This window comes from Mustela erminea, chromosome 2, assembly GCF_009829155.1.
Source record: "Mustela erminea isolate mMusErm1 chromosome 2, mMusErm1.Pri, whole genome shotgun sequence".
Taxonomy (NCBI): domain Eukaryota; kingdom Metazoa; phylum Chordata; class Mammalia; order Carnivora; family Mustelidae; genus Mustela; species Mustela erminea.
This window is the reverse complement of record NC_045615.1, coordinates 11,486,487-11,504,430: the sequence shown is the minus strand read 5'-3', so window position 1 is coordinate 11,504,430 and position 17,944 is coordinate 11,486,487. Positions and strand designations below refer to the sequence as shown.

The window sequence follows — 17,944 nt, the reverse complement described above, 5'->3', positions numbered from 1 at the left end:
CCTCACTTTCCAGTTCCTGCTCACAGATACTTCTCAGGGATTCTCTGTAGACTTCAAAAGGACGGAGACAGAGTAATTTACTGAACTGTGAATACTTTAAAGATTCACATTTGTGTTCTACATACTTCAGCTTCTTAGTACAGTACTTTGTACCTAATAAATTGTGAGAACTCAAATTCATTGTTTCAACATTTAACAGATTTTTAAGTGCCTTTTGACATGAGAAAGGATATTTTTATATAATAAAAATGCACTATAATTTTATAGTTAGTGAAATTCTCTCAGTTTTACAAACCTCTGTAAATCCTCTCCTCCACAAAAACAGTGAGAAAACTATCCAAAAAATGTGACAACCAACTTTTTCAGAACTCTGGCAAAAATCAGAGATTTGCAGTAATACATGAAGTCATTAAATCAAGAAAGACATTAAGACATTAAGAACAATGGAATTTGTGGCTGTAACTGTCCTATTCTTGTCCTCCTTCCTTGGTGGCATGGTAGCATCATAAACCAATGGCTTCCAGTTACAGGAAAAGTCAATAACCTGGAAGTTATTGGAGTGGGCGGAAAGGAGTTTGAATTCCTTTAAAGCCTCATTGTTGGAGGTCATTATTTGACCTGTCTGGAGGTTTTCTGGAAGGTTCCACTTGCAAGACTGCTTCAGACCTAACTTGGAGCTTACTCAGTATGAAAAGTCTTTTTCCTGGCAATGTTTGTCAAAAACACTTAGAAACAATGTTTTAACTTCCTGGGTGCCTGATGCAGTGAGTAACAGTGGGGACAAGGAACAGACTAATTAAAAAGCTTTAAAGGAAAATCAGTGGAACGGGTATGCCCATAGAGGTTTGGAAAAGTGCACATATTTCTGGGTATCTAGAAGAGTGCACATATGTATGGGGCTATAAGCATGCCCAGAATTATAGGCCTAGTTGCATCCTTTCAAAATTCATATGTTGAAATCCTAACTCCCAATACCTAAGAAAGTAACTTTCTTTGGAGATAATTAATATAAAATGAGGTCATACGGGCTGGTTCTAATCTATGACTGGAAGAGGAGATCAGGACACAGACAGGTGGAGAGAAAGAAACAGAGAGGAAATGACCATCGGCAAGCCATAGGGGATGCCATTAGAGGAGATAAGCTGTGCCAACAACTTGATCTTGGACCTCTAGAATTGTGAGAAAATTAATTTCTGTTGTTTAAGCCATTTAATCCATGATACTGTTAAGACAGCCCTACCAAACTAACAGAGTTGTGTGCATGCTCAGGAAAGACCTGAAAAGATCTTAAGCTCTGAACACTGGCCGGCCTTGAAGCCCTGTGCAAATGGCAAATAAAGGCAAAGGCAGAGTTATCAATTGTCTGACTCAGTATTGAAGGTGTGACCTCATTAACACAGAGCTTCTAGAAAATTCTGGGAGACTTATTGGTTTTAGAAATTTAAGAAAATCCCTGTCCAATTATTAGGTGATTTCTAAGTCACCCAGACAGATAGTTCCATGGTCATACACAATAAAGAATGTAGACTTTACAGAATTAGCTCAGAATTAAAGAAACAACCAATTAGCCAATTAAAGAAACAACAACAACCACCACCACCACAAACCTTAGGAAGGAGGGAGAATATTATTTACAGAATTGACAGTATTATATAAAATGTCCCATTTCCAGTAAAATATTATAGGACATTCAAAGGAAAAAAGGTCTGATTCATACACAGGGAAAAAAGGACAATCAATAGAAACCTCCCTGAGAAAGCAAAGATAGTGGAATTACTGGACAAAGACTTAAACCAGTTATATTTTTTTAAGATTTTATTCATTTATTTTAGAGATAGAAAGAGAGCTAAGGAAGGAGCAGAGGGAAAGAGACAAGCAGATTCTAAGCTGAGCATGTAGCGGAACACAGAGCTCAATCCCATGATCCTGAGATCATGACCTGAGCCAAAATCAAGAATCAAATTCTTTGCTCACAGAGTCACCCAGGTGCCCCAAACTTTAATCTAGTTATTTTATTTCATTTTTTAAAAAGATTTATTTATTTATTTGAGAGAGCATGAACAGGGGTAAGGGAAAGAGGGAGAAGGACAAGCAGACCTCCCACAGAGCCCGTCATGGGGCTTGGTCCTAGGAGCCTGGGATCATGACCTGAGCTGAAGGCAGACGCTTAACCGAGTGAGTCACCTAGGTGCTCCTAAACCAATTATTTTAAATACATTGAAAACAAAACAAAACAAAAAACAAACTAAATGTCACAATGATATCTCCCCAAATACAAAATACAAATAAAGAGATAGAAATTATAAAATAGAACAAAAGAGCAGTTCTGGAGTTGAAAAGTGGAATCACTCAATGAAAAATGCACTGGAAGGCCAGTGCTAGTTTCCTGTGACTACTACAGCAAATTACCACAAACAGCAGTGATTTATTCTGCCACAGTTCCAGAGGACAGAAGTCTGACGTCAGTTCACTGGGCCCCAGACAAGGTGTGAGTAAAACCACACACCCTCCAGAGCCTCTAGGGGAGAATTCCCTTTCCTGCCTCTCCTGACTGCTGGTGTTTGTTGGCTGAGCACATCCCTCTAATTTCTGCCTCTCTGTTCACAGTGCCTTGCCCCTCTGTCTGTATCAAATAGACCTCTCCCTCTCTCTTGTAAGGAGACATGTCACTGCATGTCGGGCAGACTTGGGTAACCTGGAATAATCACCCTCATGCAGTGCAAAATGTGAGTGATTGTCAGTTTAGCATACATAACAATCTATTGTTTTTTAAGAGATGAAGGACAGGGTGTTACTGGGTCAGATCCAGGTAAGTTGGTTTATTTGTGGTTAGGAGCGTGTAGAAGCTTATTTTCTGATAACTGAAAGGAAGGTTTTGTAAAAGAAATACAGGGAATGGTTTAGAAGCAGCAATCTGTAGTTATAAGGGTTTTGACAGTCCTTTCTGCCCTGTGTTCTTGGGCTATGGAAAATGAGCAAATGCTGCTTAAGAGGACAGGTGAATTTTACGTAAAACCAGATGGTAGAGAAAGTTCTAGAGTTATTGAGAACATAGTGGTTTATTACGGATATTGTTATTGTTATTATTATCATGATCATTACATTAGAATAAACTTTCCAGAGATCATGGTGGCATGGAGTTCAACTGACCAGTAATAATAAGAAGGAAAATGTCACAAAGTAATGTAAAACCAAAAGAATAAAGAGAGGAGAAACTTCTAGTCAGGTAGAAAGCATGAAAGACAGAGAGAGAGCCACTGGCCTGAGAAGTGACTAAGAATGTCCAGAACTAGATAGGACTTCAGAACTGCACAGCAGTTAATGAATGGTGTTAGCCGAGATCCTCCACTTTAAGAAACATCACTCTCACATTATGATTGATATTGGATTTTAAAATTGTGCCTCTGTGTGTGGTAGATAATTCAACAGTGAGAGCTGTTAAGACCCATTTTCACTACTTATTAAAAATTCTGGCAGGAGGAATTTGATACTGCTGACATCAAGCTGTGACCACAAAGATTCAGGGCCTGGCAATGCTCTGAGTTGAGTGACAGACCTGGGAGCCTCTGATGACTGACAATCTCCAGGAAATAACATCAGCTTGAATATATCAGTTTCCAGCATGTGTGCTCAGGAAGTCTGTTGTACTTCCCTGAGCAAAGCTCTATAGATGAAAAGAATTATTTGATCTTGGCAAGCAGGCCCTGGCATTCTGTGGACAGCCTAGGTGAAGGAGGAGCTTGGATGGGGTGTTGTGACATTTGTGGGTTTCTAGGATGAGCGCTGCATAAAACAGAAAACATTTGAATGAAAAAAAGAAAAGTGCAGTAACTCCTTACTTTTCCTGGACACACATTCTCATTGTATAATCGCCTGCAGTAACGACATTGATGGTAATTTCTCAATCTTAATGCATAAAATTTTAGATCTGAACAAAAGGTACTATAGATGAATGACATAAGGTGAAAGCAGAATGAATTTAACGAGATATGTTACTAATCTAGGAAGCATCTAATTGAAAAAAAGAACATTACTGTTTAATCTGTAGGATAAAAGTTTTATTACCATTGAAAAGAATTCACAAAACTTGAAAGGTGATGCTTTTCCCTCAATAAAACCAATAGGCGTTATTTCACAACTGAACTTCACTTTTCTAACGCCTGAATCACTAATAACACTTCTATCTAAAATTTGCAATTAAAAGTCAAGTTTGGATAAATACAAAATTTGAAAGCCTACTAATTTGGAAATGGCTTGGTTTCTAGACTTAACACAAAATAGTGTGACCTCTGACCTTTTGCCGAATACATACAAAACCTTATAAATACTGACTGTAGATCTATAAAGACCTACCTGTCATTAGATAACATTCACTGCTTAGTATAGAAAGTTTTCCTTTTTGTTTTAAAAGGTAATTTGCTTGCCATTTTTATTCTCTATTTGTAGTGACAATTATTAGGAAGACTTCCTGCTGTTGTTTTTTGTAAAATCTGAATGTTCCTCTCGTTTGTAGCTTGGTTGCAACAAAGGAAACAGACAGCGCACGGTCTCGAAGTGCTCCAATGTCACCTTCTGACTTTCTGGATAAATTAATGGGGAGGACGTCAGGATATGATGCAAGAATCAGACCTAACTTTAAAGGTAATTGTTCCACTTATTATTTTGTGTGAAATGTGTTTTGAATATGCCTAAGCAAGATAAATTTTCAGATTGATTCCACTGAAAATTCTAATGCTTATTTCCAGTAATCTTTCAAGTACTGTACAACTCAATGATATGTCTTAAAAGGAAAAAAAAAAAAGCTAGTCTCATGTTAATAACTCTTAGAATTTGTCTTCTTTGGACCAATACTATTTCCTTGTCTTTCTTTGTCGTACTTATTGTCATGATGACTCACTTTAGAAAAAATTTATACAGTTTCCTAAAATGAATATTATATATTATATATATATTCACTACATATATGAATATATAAATGTTTTATTTTTATATTTTTGACAATTAATATATTTTCCTATAATATATTCCTAAATGTATTTCTACTCACTGGAATGGAAGCTTCTCTGGAGATGGCAATAAACCATATTTTAATTCCCCACAGCAAGACTCTCTATATTGTGGAGAATCAGTTACTGAATTTACGAACAGGGAAAAGAGTCTGAAAAGTAAAAGCTACAGATAACACTTAAAACATTATTCCATCTACCAAATATTTTGCCTAAATTTATAGGAAAAAGTATAATTGTCAATTCAGGATTTTTTTTTTTAACTCTACTGTTTAATGTAGTGATAAGCAGAACATTTATACAGGATATATGGAGCTTATGTCCCACAATATGTCCTAGGTAAAAGATGAGAAAGCTACTTCCATGCCAATATTTATTTAATATATCTTGATTGTTATTCTATTTCAATAAAGAAAATAATACAAATGATAAGAATGTCGACCTCTTCCATGAGATTCAGTTAAGCTATTTTCACTCTTTAGGGTGAAAGGAAATACAATGTAGTCTACAATAATTATTTTTTTCTTGAATTTGTTCTTATGGGAGAAAAAAAGAAAAAAGAATTGCTTAGCAGTAGTTTTAAGAATTATCTAGAGAGGATTGATAAATACTAAGAATGGGTAGCAGGAGAAAAAAATTAAGAGCAAAATTTGTTGATAATTTATAAGTAAAAAATTATAAATTGCCTTAATTTCAAAATGATTCTGACATGTAGATTGCTTTTCTTAATTTGTTTTTAAGAATTTTGACCATATTTTTATTTTATTTTTATATTTTTTGGCTATAAATATATTTTTAAAGATTTATTAATTTATTTATTTTAGAAGAAGAGAGAGAGCATGAGTGGGGGGTGGGCAGAGGGAGAGGAAGAGAGAGAGAATCCTAAGCAGGCTCCACACTCAGTGCAGGACTCACTCAAGGTGGGGCTCCATGTCATAACCCTGAGCCGAAATCAAGAGTCAGATGGTTAACCGACTGAGCCACCCAGGTGCTCTGACCATAAATATTTTTAACTGCACAAGAGGAAAACACTAAATGTAAGCTGTGAGAAATTAGTACAGCTTAAGGGTTATCATACACAAATGAAATGAGATTTCAGCATTATGAAGATCATCTACAAATTGAGGAAGAGCAGTATCCCTAACTTTAGTTTAAAACTAACTTTGAAAGGATCTTGAAAAATATTCAGTCATATTAGTAAACACAGTCATTAGTGGATTCATTATGATGATTCTATTTGATGATTCAGAAGTACTGCTTGGTTTTCACTGAAAACTAAAGGGGAAAATGTATCCTATTTTTAAATATCTGTGAGCACTTAAAAAAAATCACATAAACAGACTCAATGGATATCTTAATAAAAATACAGATAAGTTGTTAACCACACAACAGCTGTCCCAGTGCCTTTGCTGCTCTTTTGGAAAGTTTACTTTTATTTTATCATTTCAATCATTTAAAGGACAAAGGAAATTTTGAGCCATCTGAAATGTGATTAATATTACTATTTATGTGTGAGACCCGAAAAAAAACTGAAAATATATGTTCTTGCTTAAAATAAGTACAGATTTTCTTTAAATAAACATACATTTTGAAAATCTAGCTGCTAACCAAAGCCAGTTTAGAAGTTAGTAGATTTTTTTTTTAATTGGGAATAGGAAAATCCATATTTACTTCCCAGTGTCCTTAAAGGAACAAAAAGAAAGGGGAGAGGATTTTCTCTCTCCTTTATGGTTTTTCAATATATCTTATACTCTGAATATGAGAAAAGCAAGTGGATGCTCATTTGATTACCACATATAATGTCATTTTTAAAAAACCAATACCTTAATGGATTAGTTCTTAGCTAACACTCTTTTTTTTATGACCTCTTGCTAAGAGTGAACTGTTGTTTTCTCCAGGGAAGCTCACAACTTCCTCCCCAAATTAAGCATATTCAACAGTTTCATTTTATTGAATAAAATAACATCATAATCCTTTGATGATCATTTCATTGCTTAATATTGAAATATAAATAAATTTAAGTATTTTTGAGGTACGGAGGCATTAGCAAACTAAATCTAAGACATATCAGAAGATGATTGGACAGAGAGGAAGATTAGCCTTTCTATTGTCAGGTACATAGGGACCCACCATGACTCTTAAAAAAAAAAAAAGTTAATTGGGCAGAAATATGATGAAAGTGTTCTGGTAATGTGTGATATTCTACTAGGTTGTTTTTTTTTTTTTTTAATAAGCAAAATTAAGTAATTTTTTTAAAAGACTAGGAATGGGAGGACACCTGCATGGCTCAGTGGGTTAAGCCTCTGCCTTCTGCTCAGGCCATGATCTCAGGGTCCTGGGATCGAGTCCCGCATCGGGCTCTCTGCTCAGTGGAGAACCTGCTTCCTCCTCTCTCTCTGCCTGCTTCTCTGCCTACTTGTGATCTTTCTCTCTCTCTCTGCCTGCCTCTCTGCCTACTTGTGATCTCCGTCTCTCTGTCAAATAAATAAATAAAATCTTAAAAAAAAAAAAATAGGAGTGGGAATTGGCCAAAACAGGTGTAACAATATATTACAATAGCTTACTAGATTTAGTCCTCACATCTTCACAGATTAAAATGTTAATAAAAACTAATAATAAACAAAATTTACCTGGATAATTTCTTAGGCAATAGGCAAGTGTTTTCAAAATATAAAAATATTGGGAAAAACCTCTCGGATGTTTAAACTCTCAGGGATTTACAAATTTTGTAAGAGAAAAAACATAAAATCTCAGTATTGACCTTCTCAGACAATTTACAGAGAATAAGTAAGAACGCTCAATCTCATTAGCAATCAGTGAAGTACAAATTATAATAATAATGTGATAGTATTTTCTCCTTTCAAAATATCAAAATTTAAAAGTAATATTAATGATTTCAGCTCAAATACATTATTATGTAATTATTTCTGTAATACTGATTTTAAATTTCTGATTGTTTTCACAAATATATATATACATCAAAAAGGAAAATATATTGCAGGGCATAGTGGGGAACAACTATTAAAAAATATCAATTGGCTTTGTTAAAATGTTATTTTGATTTTGTTCTTTCATATACTGCTAACTTAACAAATCTAGATGTAGACATTTTTCTGTAACATAAATTATGATACTTGTTTGTATTTTTTGTCACATTTCTCTAAAACAACCTACACTTTAAAAAAAAAATCTGACCTGTTTAAGTTTTTTTTTTTTTTTAAGATTTTATTTACTTATTTGAGAAAAAGAGAGAGCACAAGTGGGGTGAAGGGCAGGGGGAGAAGCAGACTCCCCACTGAGCAGGAAGCCCAATGCAGAACTCGATCCCAAGACTTTGGGGTCATGATCTGAGCTGGAAGCAGATGTTTAACCCACTGGGCAACCCAGGCACTCAAGATTAAATGTTCTAAATAGGTTATTAAAATATACCACACAAAAGTAGAAATAAGTGATTCTCTTAAAACACTTTAAATTGGTACCAAGCCCAGATAGGACAGTCTCTTCATCAAAAATTATCTTAGTAATTAAATTAAATATAACTATTAGCTACTTATAAAAATAAATATTGAAAGAAATTAAAACATTTAAATATCCAACCTCACCAACATTTTATTTCTTCTTCATTAATTAATCAACTGTTCTCTTTCCCTCCAGAACGCTTGTAACTTATCTTAAACTTTTATGAGAATCAATTTTCCCCAAAAGAACCTCTGTACCTTGAGGATAATTTGAGTATGAGAACAACTCCAAATCTCTGTTATATCTTAGTTCTGTTATCTATAATGATTTCTTGAACTAATATAAAGAATATACTTAATAATGGGACGCCTGGGTGGCTCAGTTGGTTAAGCGGATGCCTTCGACTCATGTCATGATCCCAGCGTCCTGGGATCGAGTCCCGCATTGGGCTCCTTGCTCCGCAAGGGAGCCTGCTTCTTCCTCTGCCACTCTGTCTGCCTGTGCTCACTCTCTCTCTCTCTGACAAATAAATAAATAAAATCTAAAAAAAAAAAAAAAAAGAATACACTTAATAACAACAACTGGGTTTAGGAATTATCTGAGAGGGCGCCTGGGTGGCTCGGTGGATTAAGCGTCTTAGTCTTGATTTCCTCTCAGGTTATCATCTCAGGGTCATGGCATTGAGCCCTCCTCACTGAGAATGAAGCCTGCTTAAGGTTCTCTCTTCTTCTCCCTGTTCCCACCCCCCTCAATAAACAAACAAACAATCTAAGAGTCTACTAAAAAGAGTTAGCAAGTAAATCTCCACCTGTCACTAAACTTGTTAATCCTTCAACAGAGGATAGAGTTTTGCACAAATCATTATTGCATAAAATTTGGTCTTAGCAGAAATGGTATATATAGGAACCATTATCTTCATTTTGAAAGACAAAAATAATAGGCAGGCAACACTATTTCTTTCCTGCAGTTTGAAATCCTTTCTCTTTCCAACTCTTCCTATCTAGCAGAAAGCAGAAATGGAAGGGCAACGTGACAGAAAGCACCACACAACAGCCTGAACACACAGTCTGGAGAGGCAGTGCTCAACACACAACCTAACCATGTTATGCACTTGGAGTTCCAGATGATTGAAGGGAAGAACCCAAATCCTGTAACCAGCAGTTTCTCGAATTTATATTTACATCTGCCTGTTCATTTAGTTTTCAAGTTCACTGTCTTTTTTTGTCAAGTTTTATTTCTATCTCTCTATACACACAGAGATAGAAGAAAACACTTTCTCATTTTCAGAACAAGAGTAAGTTGATAGACACATTTTCTGAGCCCTGGCTATTTATTTATTTATTTATTTATTTATTTTTAATTTCTAGACTTTCTAAAGAATGATTTAGGTTTACAGAAAAATTGACTGGAAATTACCAAGAGTTCCCATGTCTCCCCTTGAATCCGCCACAGTTTTTTTCTATTGTTTACATCTTACATTAGTGCAATATATTAGTTAGAATTGATGAATTAGGGCACTTGGGTGGCTAAGTGGGTTAAGTGTTTGCCTTCAGCTCAGGTCATGATCCCACGGTCCTGGGATTGAGTCCCACATTGGGCTTCCAGTCCAATGGGGAGCTTGCTTCTCCCTCTGCCTCTCCCTCTGCTTGTGCTCTGCCTCTCTCTTTCTCTCTCAAATGAATAAATAAAATCTTAAAAAATAAATAAATGAATTCTAGTGGTTCTCAATACCAATATTAAAAAAAAGAATTGATGAATTAATATTGATTAACTATCAAACATCTCTTCATCAACAGTTAATAATGATGGTGTTATTATTATGAGCTTAAGTCCATTGTTTACCTTAAGGTTCACTCTTTGCATTGTACATTTTATGGGTTTTGACAAGTGAATTACCCATATATAAGTATCATTACTGTATCATACAGAAGTTTCACTGCCCTAAAAAATCCCCTGTACTTCAGCTACGAATGTCACTCTCCCTCTCCTCTCCACCCAAATCTCTACCAACCACTTATCTTTTACTGTGCGAGTTTTGTCTTTTCTAGAATGTCATACAGGTAGAATCCTACAGTGTGAAGACTTTTCAGATTTGCAATATGCTTTTAAGAATCCTCCATGTCCTTTTGTGGTTGGATAGCTTATTTCTTTTTATCACGGAATAGTATTACACAATAATCTCTTGTTTAACCATTTGACATGAAAATAAATGTAAACAATGAGGGAACAACAGAATTCTAGCTGAAAAGTTTGTAGATGTTCCATTGTCTACTGACATTTAGCATTATAACAAAAATCAAAATTTTACTGTGATTTTTTCTCCCTTATATGTAGCCTAGATTTTTTCTAACTATGCATGTTTTTCTTTGTTTAAGAAAAAGTATGGTTTATGGTAGCATTGCTTTGTGTTATTCCCCAAAACAGCTCTTTCCCTAAAAAAAAAATTCTGATCTTTCATCATCTGTGTCTGATACACTCCCACTCATACCCTTTACCCTTTTGTCCTTTTTCTCTATATTTAGGGAGGATTGTTCAGATTTGTTCTGTAAATGACTTTTTGATATTTTACCTGGTGTCATTTGGAATATTTAGGAAGATTTTGTTTTGTTTGATTTTGTTTTGGTATCTTCACAGTCCTCTTTATCCTGACCATTTTCCTTGAACGTGACATCACGGAGTTTGTATTACACGTTGTTAGGCAGGTGCTATTTTATATGTTTAGCTGTTTGTTTTGTTTACAACAGCAGCAAAAAACAGGCACCTGAGCTTGGTAGAAATTCAGTTGTCTAAAAATATTAGTGATGAAAAGTAGCACTTCCTTGTCTCAACAGCCCTTCTGCAGAGTTGTGCTTCTTTGAGGCAGACTCCAAAAGTAAAATTGGTTAGTTCTGGTGAGAATCTGTTCTAGTCTGTCTGATGGTCCCTAGGCCTTTTGCAAAGGATGTAGTATAAGATTCCTTTGCACTAACTAGACTTCTAATTTAATGCCTCAATTCTCTTATTCTACCTCTTCTGTTTTCCTTTTCTCCCCCATGATTTCTCTTTTCTTCCTGCAGGAACAATTATGTTTATTCATCATCTTTACTCTCTTTAAGTTGCTAATTTTCTTATATGTGATGGAAATACTCTGTAGTTTTGGAAAGACTGAGTCGATCTGGGCACTGATATAAGCTTTGGTTTTGTGTGTGTGTGTGTGTGTGTGTGTGTGTGTGTGTGTATTTGTGTAAGGAGGTGGTTTGCTGCTATTTATCTCACTGGAAAGGGAAATCTGAGACATTCCTGCCCTGAACAGAACTGTGCTGTAGATGAGTGCTGAGTGTTGTCTGGGCTTTGGTCGGTATCCTTCAGATGCCAAACTGTAGATGGCTTTAGTTTTAAAGTACTGTCAGGAACTCTGTTTCCTGCAATCATATATATTTTTTTAACTTTTTGCAAAGAGCTTGAAGTTGAATAAATTCTGGGAATCTAATACAGGGCATTGTGTTTATAGTTAATACTGTATTATTAAAAATTACCAAACTGCTATTTAAAATCTGCTGAGTAGGTAGATCACCTATGTTCTCACCACAGAAAAGAAACAGTAATTATGTGACATGATGGAAATGTAAGCTAAATGCTAAGGTGATTTTCCTATTGCAATATCTATATGTATCAAATTAACACAGTGTTCACCATAAACTTAAATAATATTGTATGTCAATGATATCTCAGTAAAGCTGGAAAAATAACTCATTTTGAAAGTCAGCATTGATTCACAGAACCATATTATTTCTAATCACTTTAATAAACCTATCTTTGCAAAAAGTATATAAATAAGTAAATAAAGTTATTTTATACCTTCAAAAATTTCTGAGAGCTAATTAAAACAAACAAACAGAATCGTGTCACTTGCAGTGATGTGGATGGAACTGGAGGGTATTATCCTAAGCAAAATAAGTTAATCAGAGAGACAAATATCACATGACCCCAGTGCAATGAGGAATTTGAGAAACAAGACAGAGCATCACAGGGGGAAAGACAGTGAAACAAGATGAAACCAAAGAGGGAGAGAGATCACAAGAGACTTAATCTCAGGAAACAAACTGAGTGTTGCTGGAGAGGAGGGGTGTGGGAGGGGTAAGGTGACTTGGTGATGGACATTGGGGAGGGTATGTGCTATGGTGAGCGCTGTGAATTCTGTAAAACTCATGATTCACAGACGTGTACCCCTGAAACAAATAATACATTAAATGTTAATAAAAATACATAGATAGATAGATAGATAGATAGATAGATAGATAGATAAAGTATCTAAAAGAAAAATTCCTGAGGGTTACACCCAAGCCATTCCTACTCTGTGGGAATATGGGCGGGAAGCAGGGAACTTCTGAGACTAGTACCCATGGCCTCTCCCTGCAGACCCCTTTTAACTTCCTACCTCTTTTCCTGCAGAGGATGACCCTAAGCTTTGTGCCTCCCTGCATTGTTCTTAGCTCATTAGCTCTCTTCTCCAGGCAGTCCCAACCTGCATTTATTTTAAGCTTAGCCTGTTCCATCGAACAACCATTTATTTCTGCCTTCTATATTCTATGTCATTGAACTAATTATGACTTTCCTTCCATTCTCTTTGGTGTGATGTGTTTAGTTTCATTTTTATTTGCTAACATCATTTGATGCTCTCAGAGAAAAAGAAAACTATGCTCATCTTTCTATCTTGAAATAGAAGCACCTAGGAGTCATTTGAAACTAGAAGCCAGTTTAACAGATGAAAAGAAATCAGAGAGCAAATAAATGTACATCCATAGACAATACAATATTATTTTACTAGGCCATTTTACCAACTGTTTCTGGATGTTACTTCTTTCTTTTGATCTTATTATTTGATAACCCTTAAGTATAATTTGGATCCAGGCAGAAAGTATTCTCTTAGCAATCCCGCGAATACATGTTCCTTCCAAACTTTTATTGCATTTTTGTTACTTTTGTTTTCATTCTATCTCTAATGGTTACTGTCTTTATCTAGAAATAGCACTGGCTGTCTTCACAATGTCTTTGTAGTTGCTGTCTTTTTATCTGTAATATTTGTCTGTATTAGTCCCTTTCTCCCACATCACAAATCCAGTTTCCAAATATTCTATTCTTCTATAACACATTCTAACCCCAGAATGGCATGTATAGCTAATACTTATTTCCTACCTGGTTTCTTTTTTCAGGGAAAAGTAAAAGCAACTCATTTTCTCCATTTTAACTATTTATACTCAGGCAGACATTATTGTTCTTAAATAAAGTGCACAATTATTTTTTGAAAAAGGTGATTTTCTACTTGCATTTTTACATAATACAGGTCATTTTAATAGGAAGAATGTCTTCAATAAGTCTTTCTAAAACTATAAATGTTCACCTGAAATGCTCACTAATTTAGATTGGTGGCCCCTACATTTTATGTTTTCTTTGATTTTAGTTTTAATGTATTTTTCTGTGGTAATTTCCCTTTTTTATTTTAAAACAACCTCAGATTAACAGAAGATTTGCAACTACAACACAAAACATTTTTTTTTCCTGAGCCACTTTTAAGTTGTTGACCTGATGCCCCAATACTTGAGTCTATTAGACAAATAATATTCTCTTAGACAAGCACAACTTAACCATTGAAACAAGAAAATTAACATGAATATATTGTTACATTATAAATGGTGGACACCCATTCAAATTTTATCCATAATCTGAATAACAGCTTCGTAGCAGAAGGATCCATTTTAAAATCGTGTCTTGTATTTTATTTGTCATTTCTCCTTGATTCCTTCAGTCTGAACCAAAACCTCATGCTTTCTATGACTGTCATGATCATGACTTTAAAAATTATATTATTATTCCTTTACTTAACAGAACATGTTTCAGTTTGCATTAGTAATTTTCTTCATGATTCAATTTAAATAATGCATCCTAATAGAAATATCACAGAAGTGATGCTTTGTTCTGATCACATTTAATCAGATGGTGGACCACATTAATATTTGCCATCACTGTTAATGTTCACTTTGATAATTGATTAAGTTGGTGTATTCCAGGATATATCTATACACATTCATGTATTTGTATAAATACATATACATATATACATACACACTTGTGTATATTCATATATATATATATATTAATTTACATCTCTATCTTTACTTGTCTACTAAAAATCATGGTTCACACTGTTATTTCTGATACCATAAGTTTATTCTAGCTGCTGAGTTACCATATTTTAACTTCCTTATCTGAAAGTAAGAAACCTGGCTCCCTTTATCCTTAAAATAGTGATGTATTTGATCAACATGTAATAAATCTCCCTTGTCTGCTGCCACATCCTCTCCCACACAAATGCCCTAGGGTCATGATCAGACTCTGACTGACCATTCCAGGATGCCCCCATGTGGACACTCTCTTCACCCGTCTCTAATACTCCACATCAGCTGCCCCACTTGAGGAATATCCTCCTCACTCACTTTGGCTCCGGCATTCTGTGTGTGTCTATATATCCCTTCCCCTCGGATGTCCTTCTCATCCTGTCTAGTTTACCACATTCCCCATAGTCATCTCAACATGGACATCCACCTTTTGTTGCCTGACTGAATGGCTTTAAGACTGCGTTTTCAGGAAAAAAAAAAAAAAAATGGAAGGAAAGAGAATAGAAGGAAGAAACTAAATCCTATTTTTATGTCATAGTTTTCAAACTCTCTTCAGGTATGAATAAGTAATTTAAAATGTGGATATAAAGTCATCAAGTTTATTTTTGTCAATTAAAAAATAAAATAAGGAGCACCTGGGTGTTTCATTTGGTCAAGCAGCCAGCTCTTGATTTTGGCTCAGGTCCTGATATGGGGGTCCTGAGATGGAGCCCTACACAGGGCCCCATGCTCAACATTATCTTTCCCATTCTCTGTCTGCCCCCGCCCACTCTCCTTCTCTCTCAAATAAATAAATAAATAAAATCTTTAATGTAAAAATAAGTAATTAAATACAATTAATATCTCTCCTTGTAACATAACTACATATATATGTGACATGTACATAGAGATGTACATTTATAAATCTAAATACAACATTTTTTGAGATTTAGTCTTTCAATTGCATTCTGTGTCTTTTAAAAGGGTGAGGTTTTAATACAACATTATGCTAAACATTTCTTAGAATCATTTTCATGAACACTTGAGCTGTTTTTTGCTTGTTTCTTTGTTTGCTTGAGCTTTGCCTTGTGAATAATTTTTTTCTAGTATGAAGTGCAATGATATAATTGCCAAGTCTTTGCAATGCACTTTGCTATTTTGCCTTTATGCATCTCTGAATTTAAAAGGCATGTTGTGTTTCTTTAAAGGACATCTAAAAGAAAAAAAACATGCTGCTGAAAACATCTGCAAGTACTGTTGTTAGCTTTTCAGGGCCAACGATGGCTAATGTAATGAACAATTTAAAGGCACAATTTGCCATATGGATGCTATAGCAATTATTTTCTCCATTGCTAAACATAGCAGTGTATTAGATGGATTTAACAGCTTTTGCCCTGGCACAGAGAAGTAGCAGATTGGCCAAGGAGGGCTAAACAGGTGCTCTCTGTAATGGCAATAGAATATCTGCAATCTTCTCTGAGCTTCATTCTCTACAAAGTTTTTGAATATACATATCAATAGTTAAGATAGAAAGATTAAGATTGCTGCTCTGATCTGCCAGACCAGAAGCTTAGAGTATAGACAGTGCTTTATAAACTTTATGGTCCTGTGTCCACTTCATTCTTTATATCCATCTCCACTCTCTCTGCCTTAGTCAGGGCCATTCTATCTCCCCTCTGGGCTGTAACAATAAATTCTTGTTTTCTCTCTCTCTAAGCTTTTGCCATCCATTCCACAACTCACCATGTTGTGTTGGTTTGTTACACAACCATGATCAGAAATCTGTAATGGTTCCCTCAGCTTCATAAAGTAAATTCCAAATACTTTGTATCACATCAAAGAGATTCCATGATCTAATCCAAGACTACTTTAAAAACAATGCTTTTTATTTTCAAGTTCCTTTATACTTTTAGTATGTTTTTAAACTTTCTAAAGATAAAATTAATTTAATTTAATCTATTTAATTTATTTTGATTAATTTTCTTAAAATTATATATATAACACACACACGCACTATATATATATATATGTATATATATATATATATATATATATATATATATATAAAATATACCTATATATAACACACACATACACACATATTTCAAGTCAGTGTCTGCTCTAGTTTTGAAATTTGGAATTAAGGTTTAGTGTCCTGAATTCATTCACTTTCTTTCTGCTGAAGAAAAGAACACATACCTAAGTAGTCAAATGGGAACTACATAGAACTCTTGCATGTTTCATTATCAGGCAAAGAGCACATGTGATACCCACTAGAATAAATAATAACATACCTCAGAACACTGTGTTTTACTTTATTACCACATGAAATTTAGACTTTGAAACCAGGCTGGCTTTCTGCCTTTAGGAGGAGCTTTCTGCATGTGATTGCAGGCATGTTGAAGAGGCAAGGGTTGAAGTCTGTTTTATAGAATATAAAATACCATGTTCCCAACTATAAGTCAAAGCCTCAATTAGTTACTCCCTTGACAATTACTCTTCTGTGGAAACATGTTATTTTCCTTATTGACTTTTACTATGCAAGCCTCTGGTCAACTTGGAATGCCAGTGCCACATTTTAGGGAGAGACAAATACTTCAGAGGAGTCCTCCTCCTAGCACAGGACTCAGTACTTCTGCTTTCAGAACCTTCCTGGAATCATTAGGAAGTGCCGTGAAGCCCAGAGGACACTGAAATGCATTCGAACAGATATCTCTAATACATCCTAAAGCCTATGCTGAATTTTTACCTTCATTCTATTTTTCACCACCATTTTCTAAAATTATATATAATTTTATATAAAATTAATATAATATATAATATAAATTAAATATAAATATATAATTATATATAATTAATTCTGTAATACTTAAATTTAAAGGATGAGCTCAAAAGAGTAAAAAAATGCTTCCCTTTTTAGGCAACGTCCACAGAGAAATTAAGGTCCCCAAAATAAAGGTCCTGACTCTTGCTAAATTAAAATAAGAAAAATCACTACCCACTCCCCTCACTGTTTTATTTATTCCAGTTTCAGCCAAAGAATTCACAGTCAGATGGAGAAGGCAGTCTCATAGTGGCAGCTGAACATGGGACCATGTCCCCCCAATATGGATACACTTCCATCAACATTTTATTGGAAGATGAATTAACCCGACACTAGTGCTCTTGTGTTTCCCTCTTCCAAAGGCTGTGAGTCGATGGAGCAGAGAGTTTATCTCAAGCTAAACAATATTCCCTAGATTCATATTACTGTGAGCAGCAAAAGAAAAAGCAGTTTTCATGTTCTCTAGGAAACAGAGAATAACCTAGAAAATATGAATGATTTGTTTTAGCTTTTCCAGATTC

At 34.9% G+C, this 17,944-nt stretch overlaps 1 protein-coding gene across 2 annotated transcripts in view; it reads left to right on the top strand.

The window, feature by feature from the left end:
• Positions 1 to 17,944, top strand: part of GLRA3 (glycine receptor alpha 3) — a 195,591-nt gene that overhangs the window by 40,639 nt on the left and 137,008 nt on the right. For both annotated transcript variants that reach the window (XM_032332238.1, XM_032332237.1), the window contains exon 2: positions 4,514 to 4,641. In XM_032332238.1, the coding sequence (XP_032188129.1) occupies positions 4,514 to 4,641 (128 nt within the window). The remainder of the gene's footprint in view (positions 1 to 4,513; positions 4,642 to 17,944) is intronic.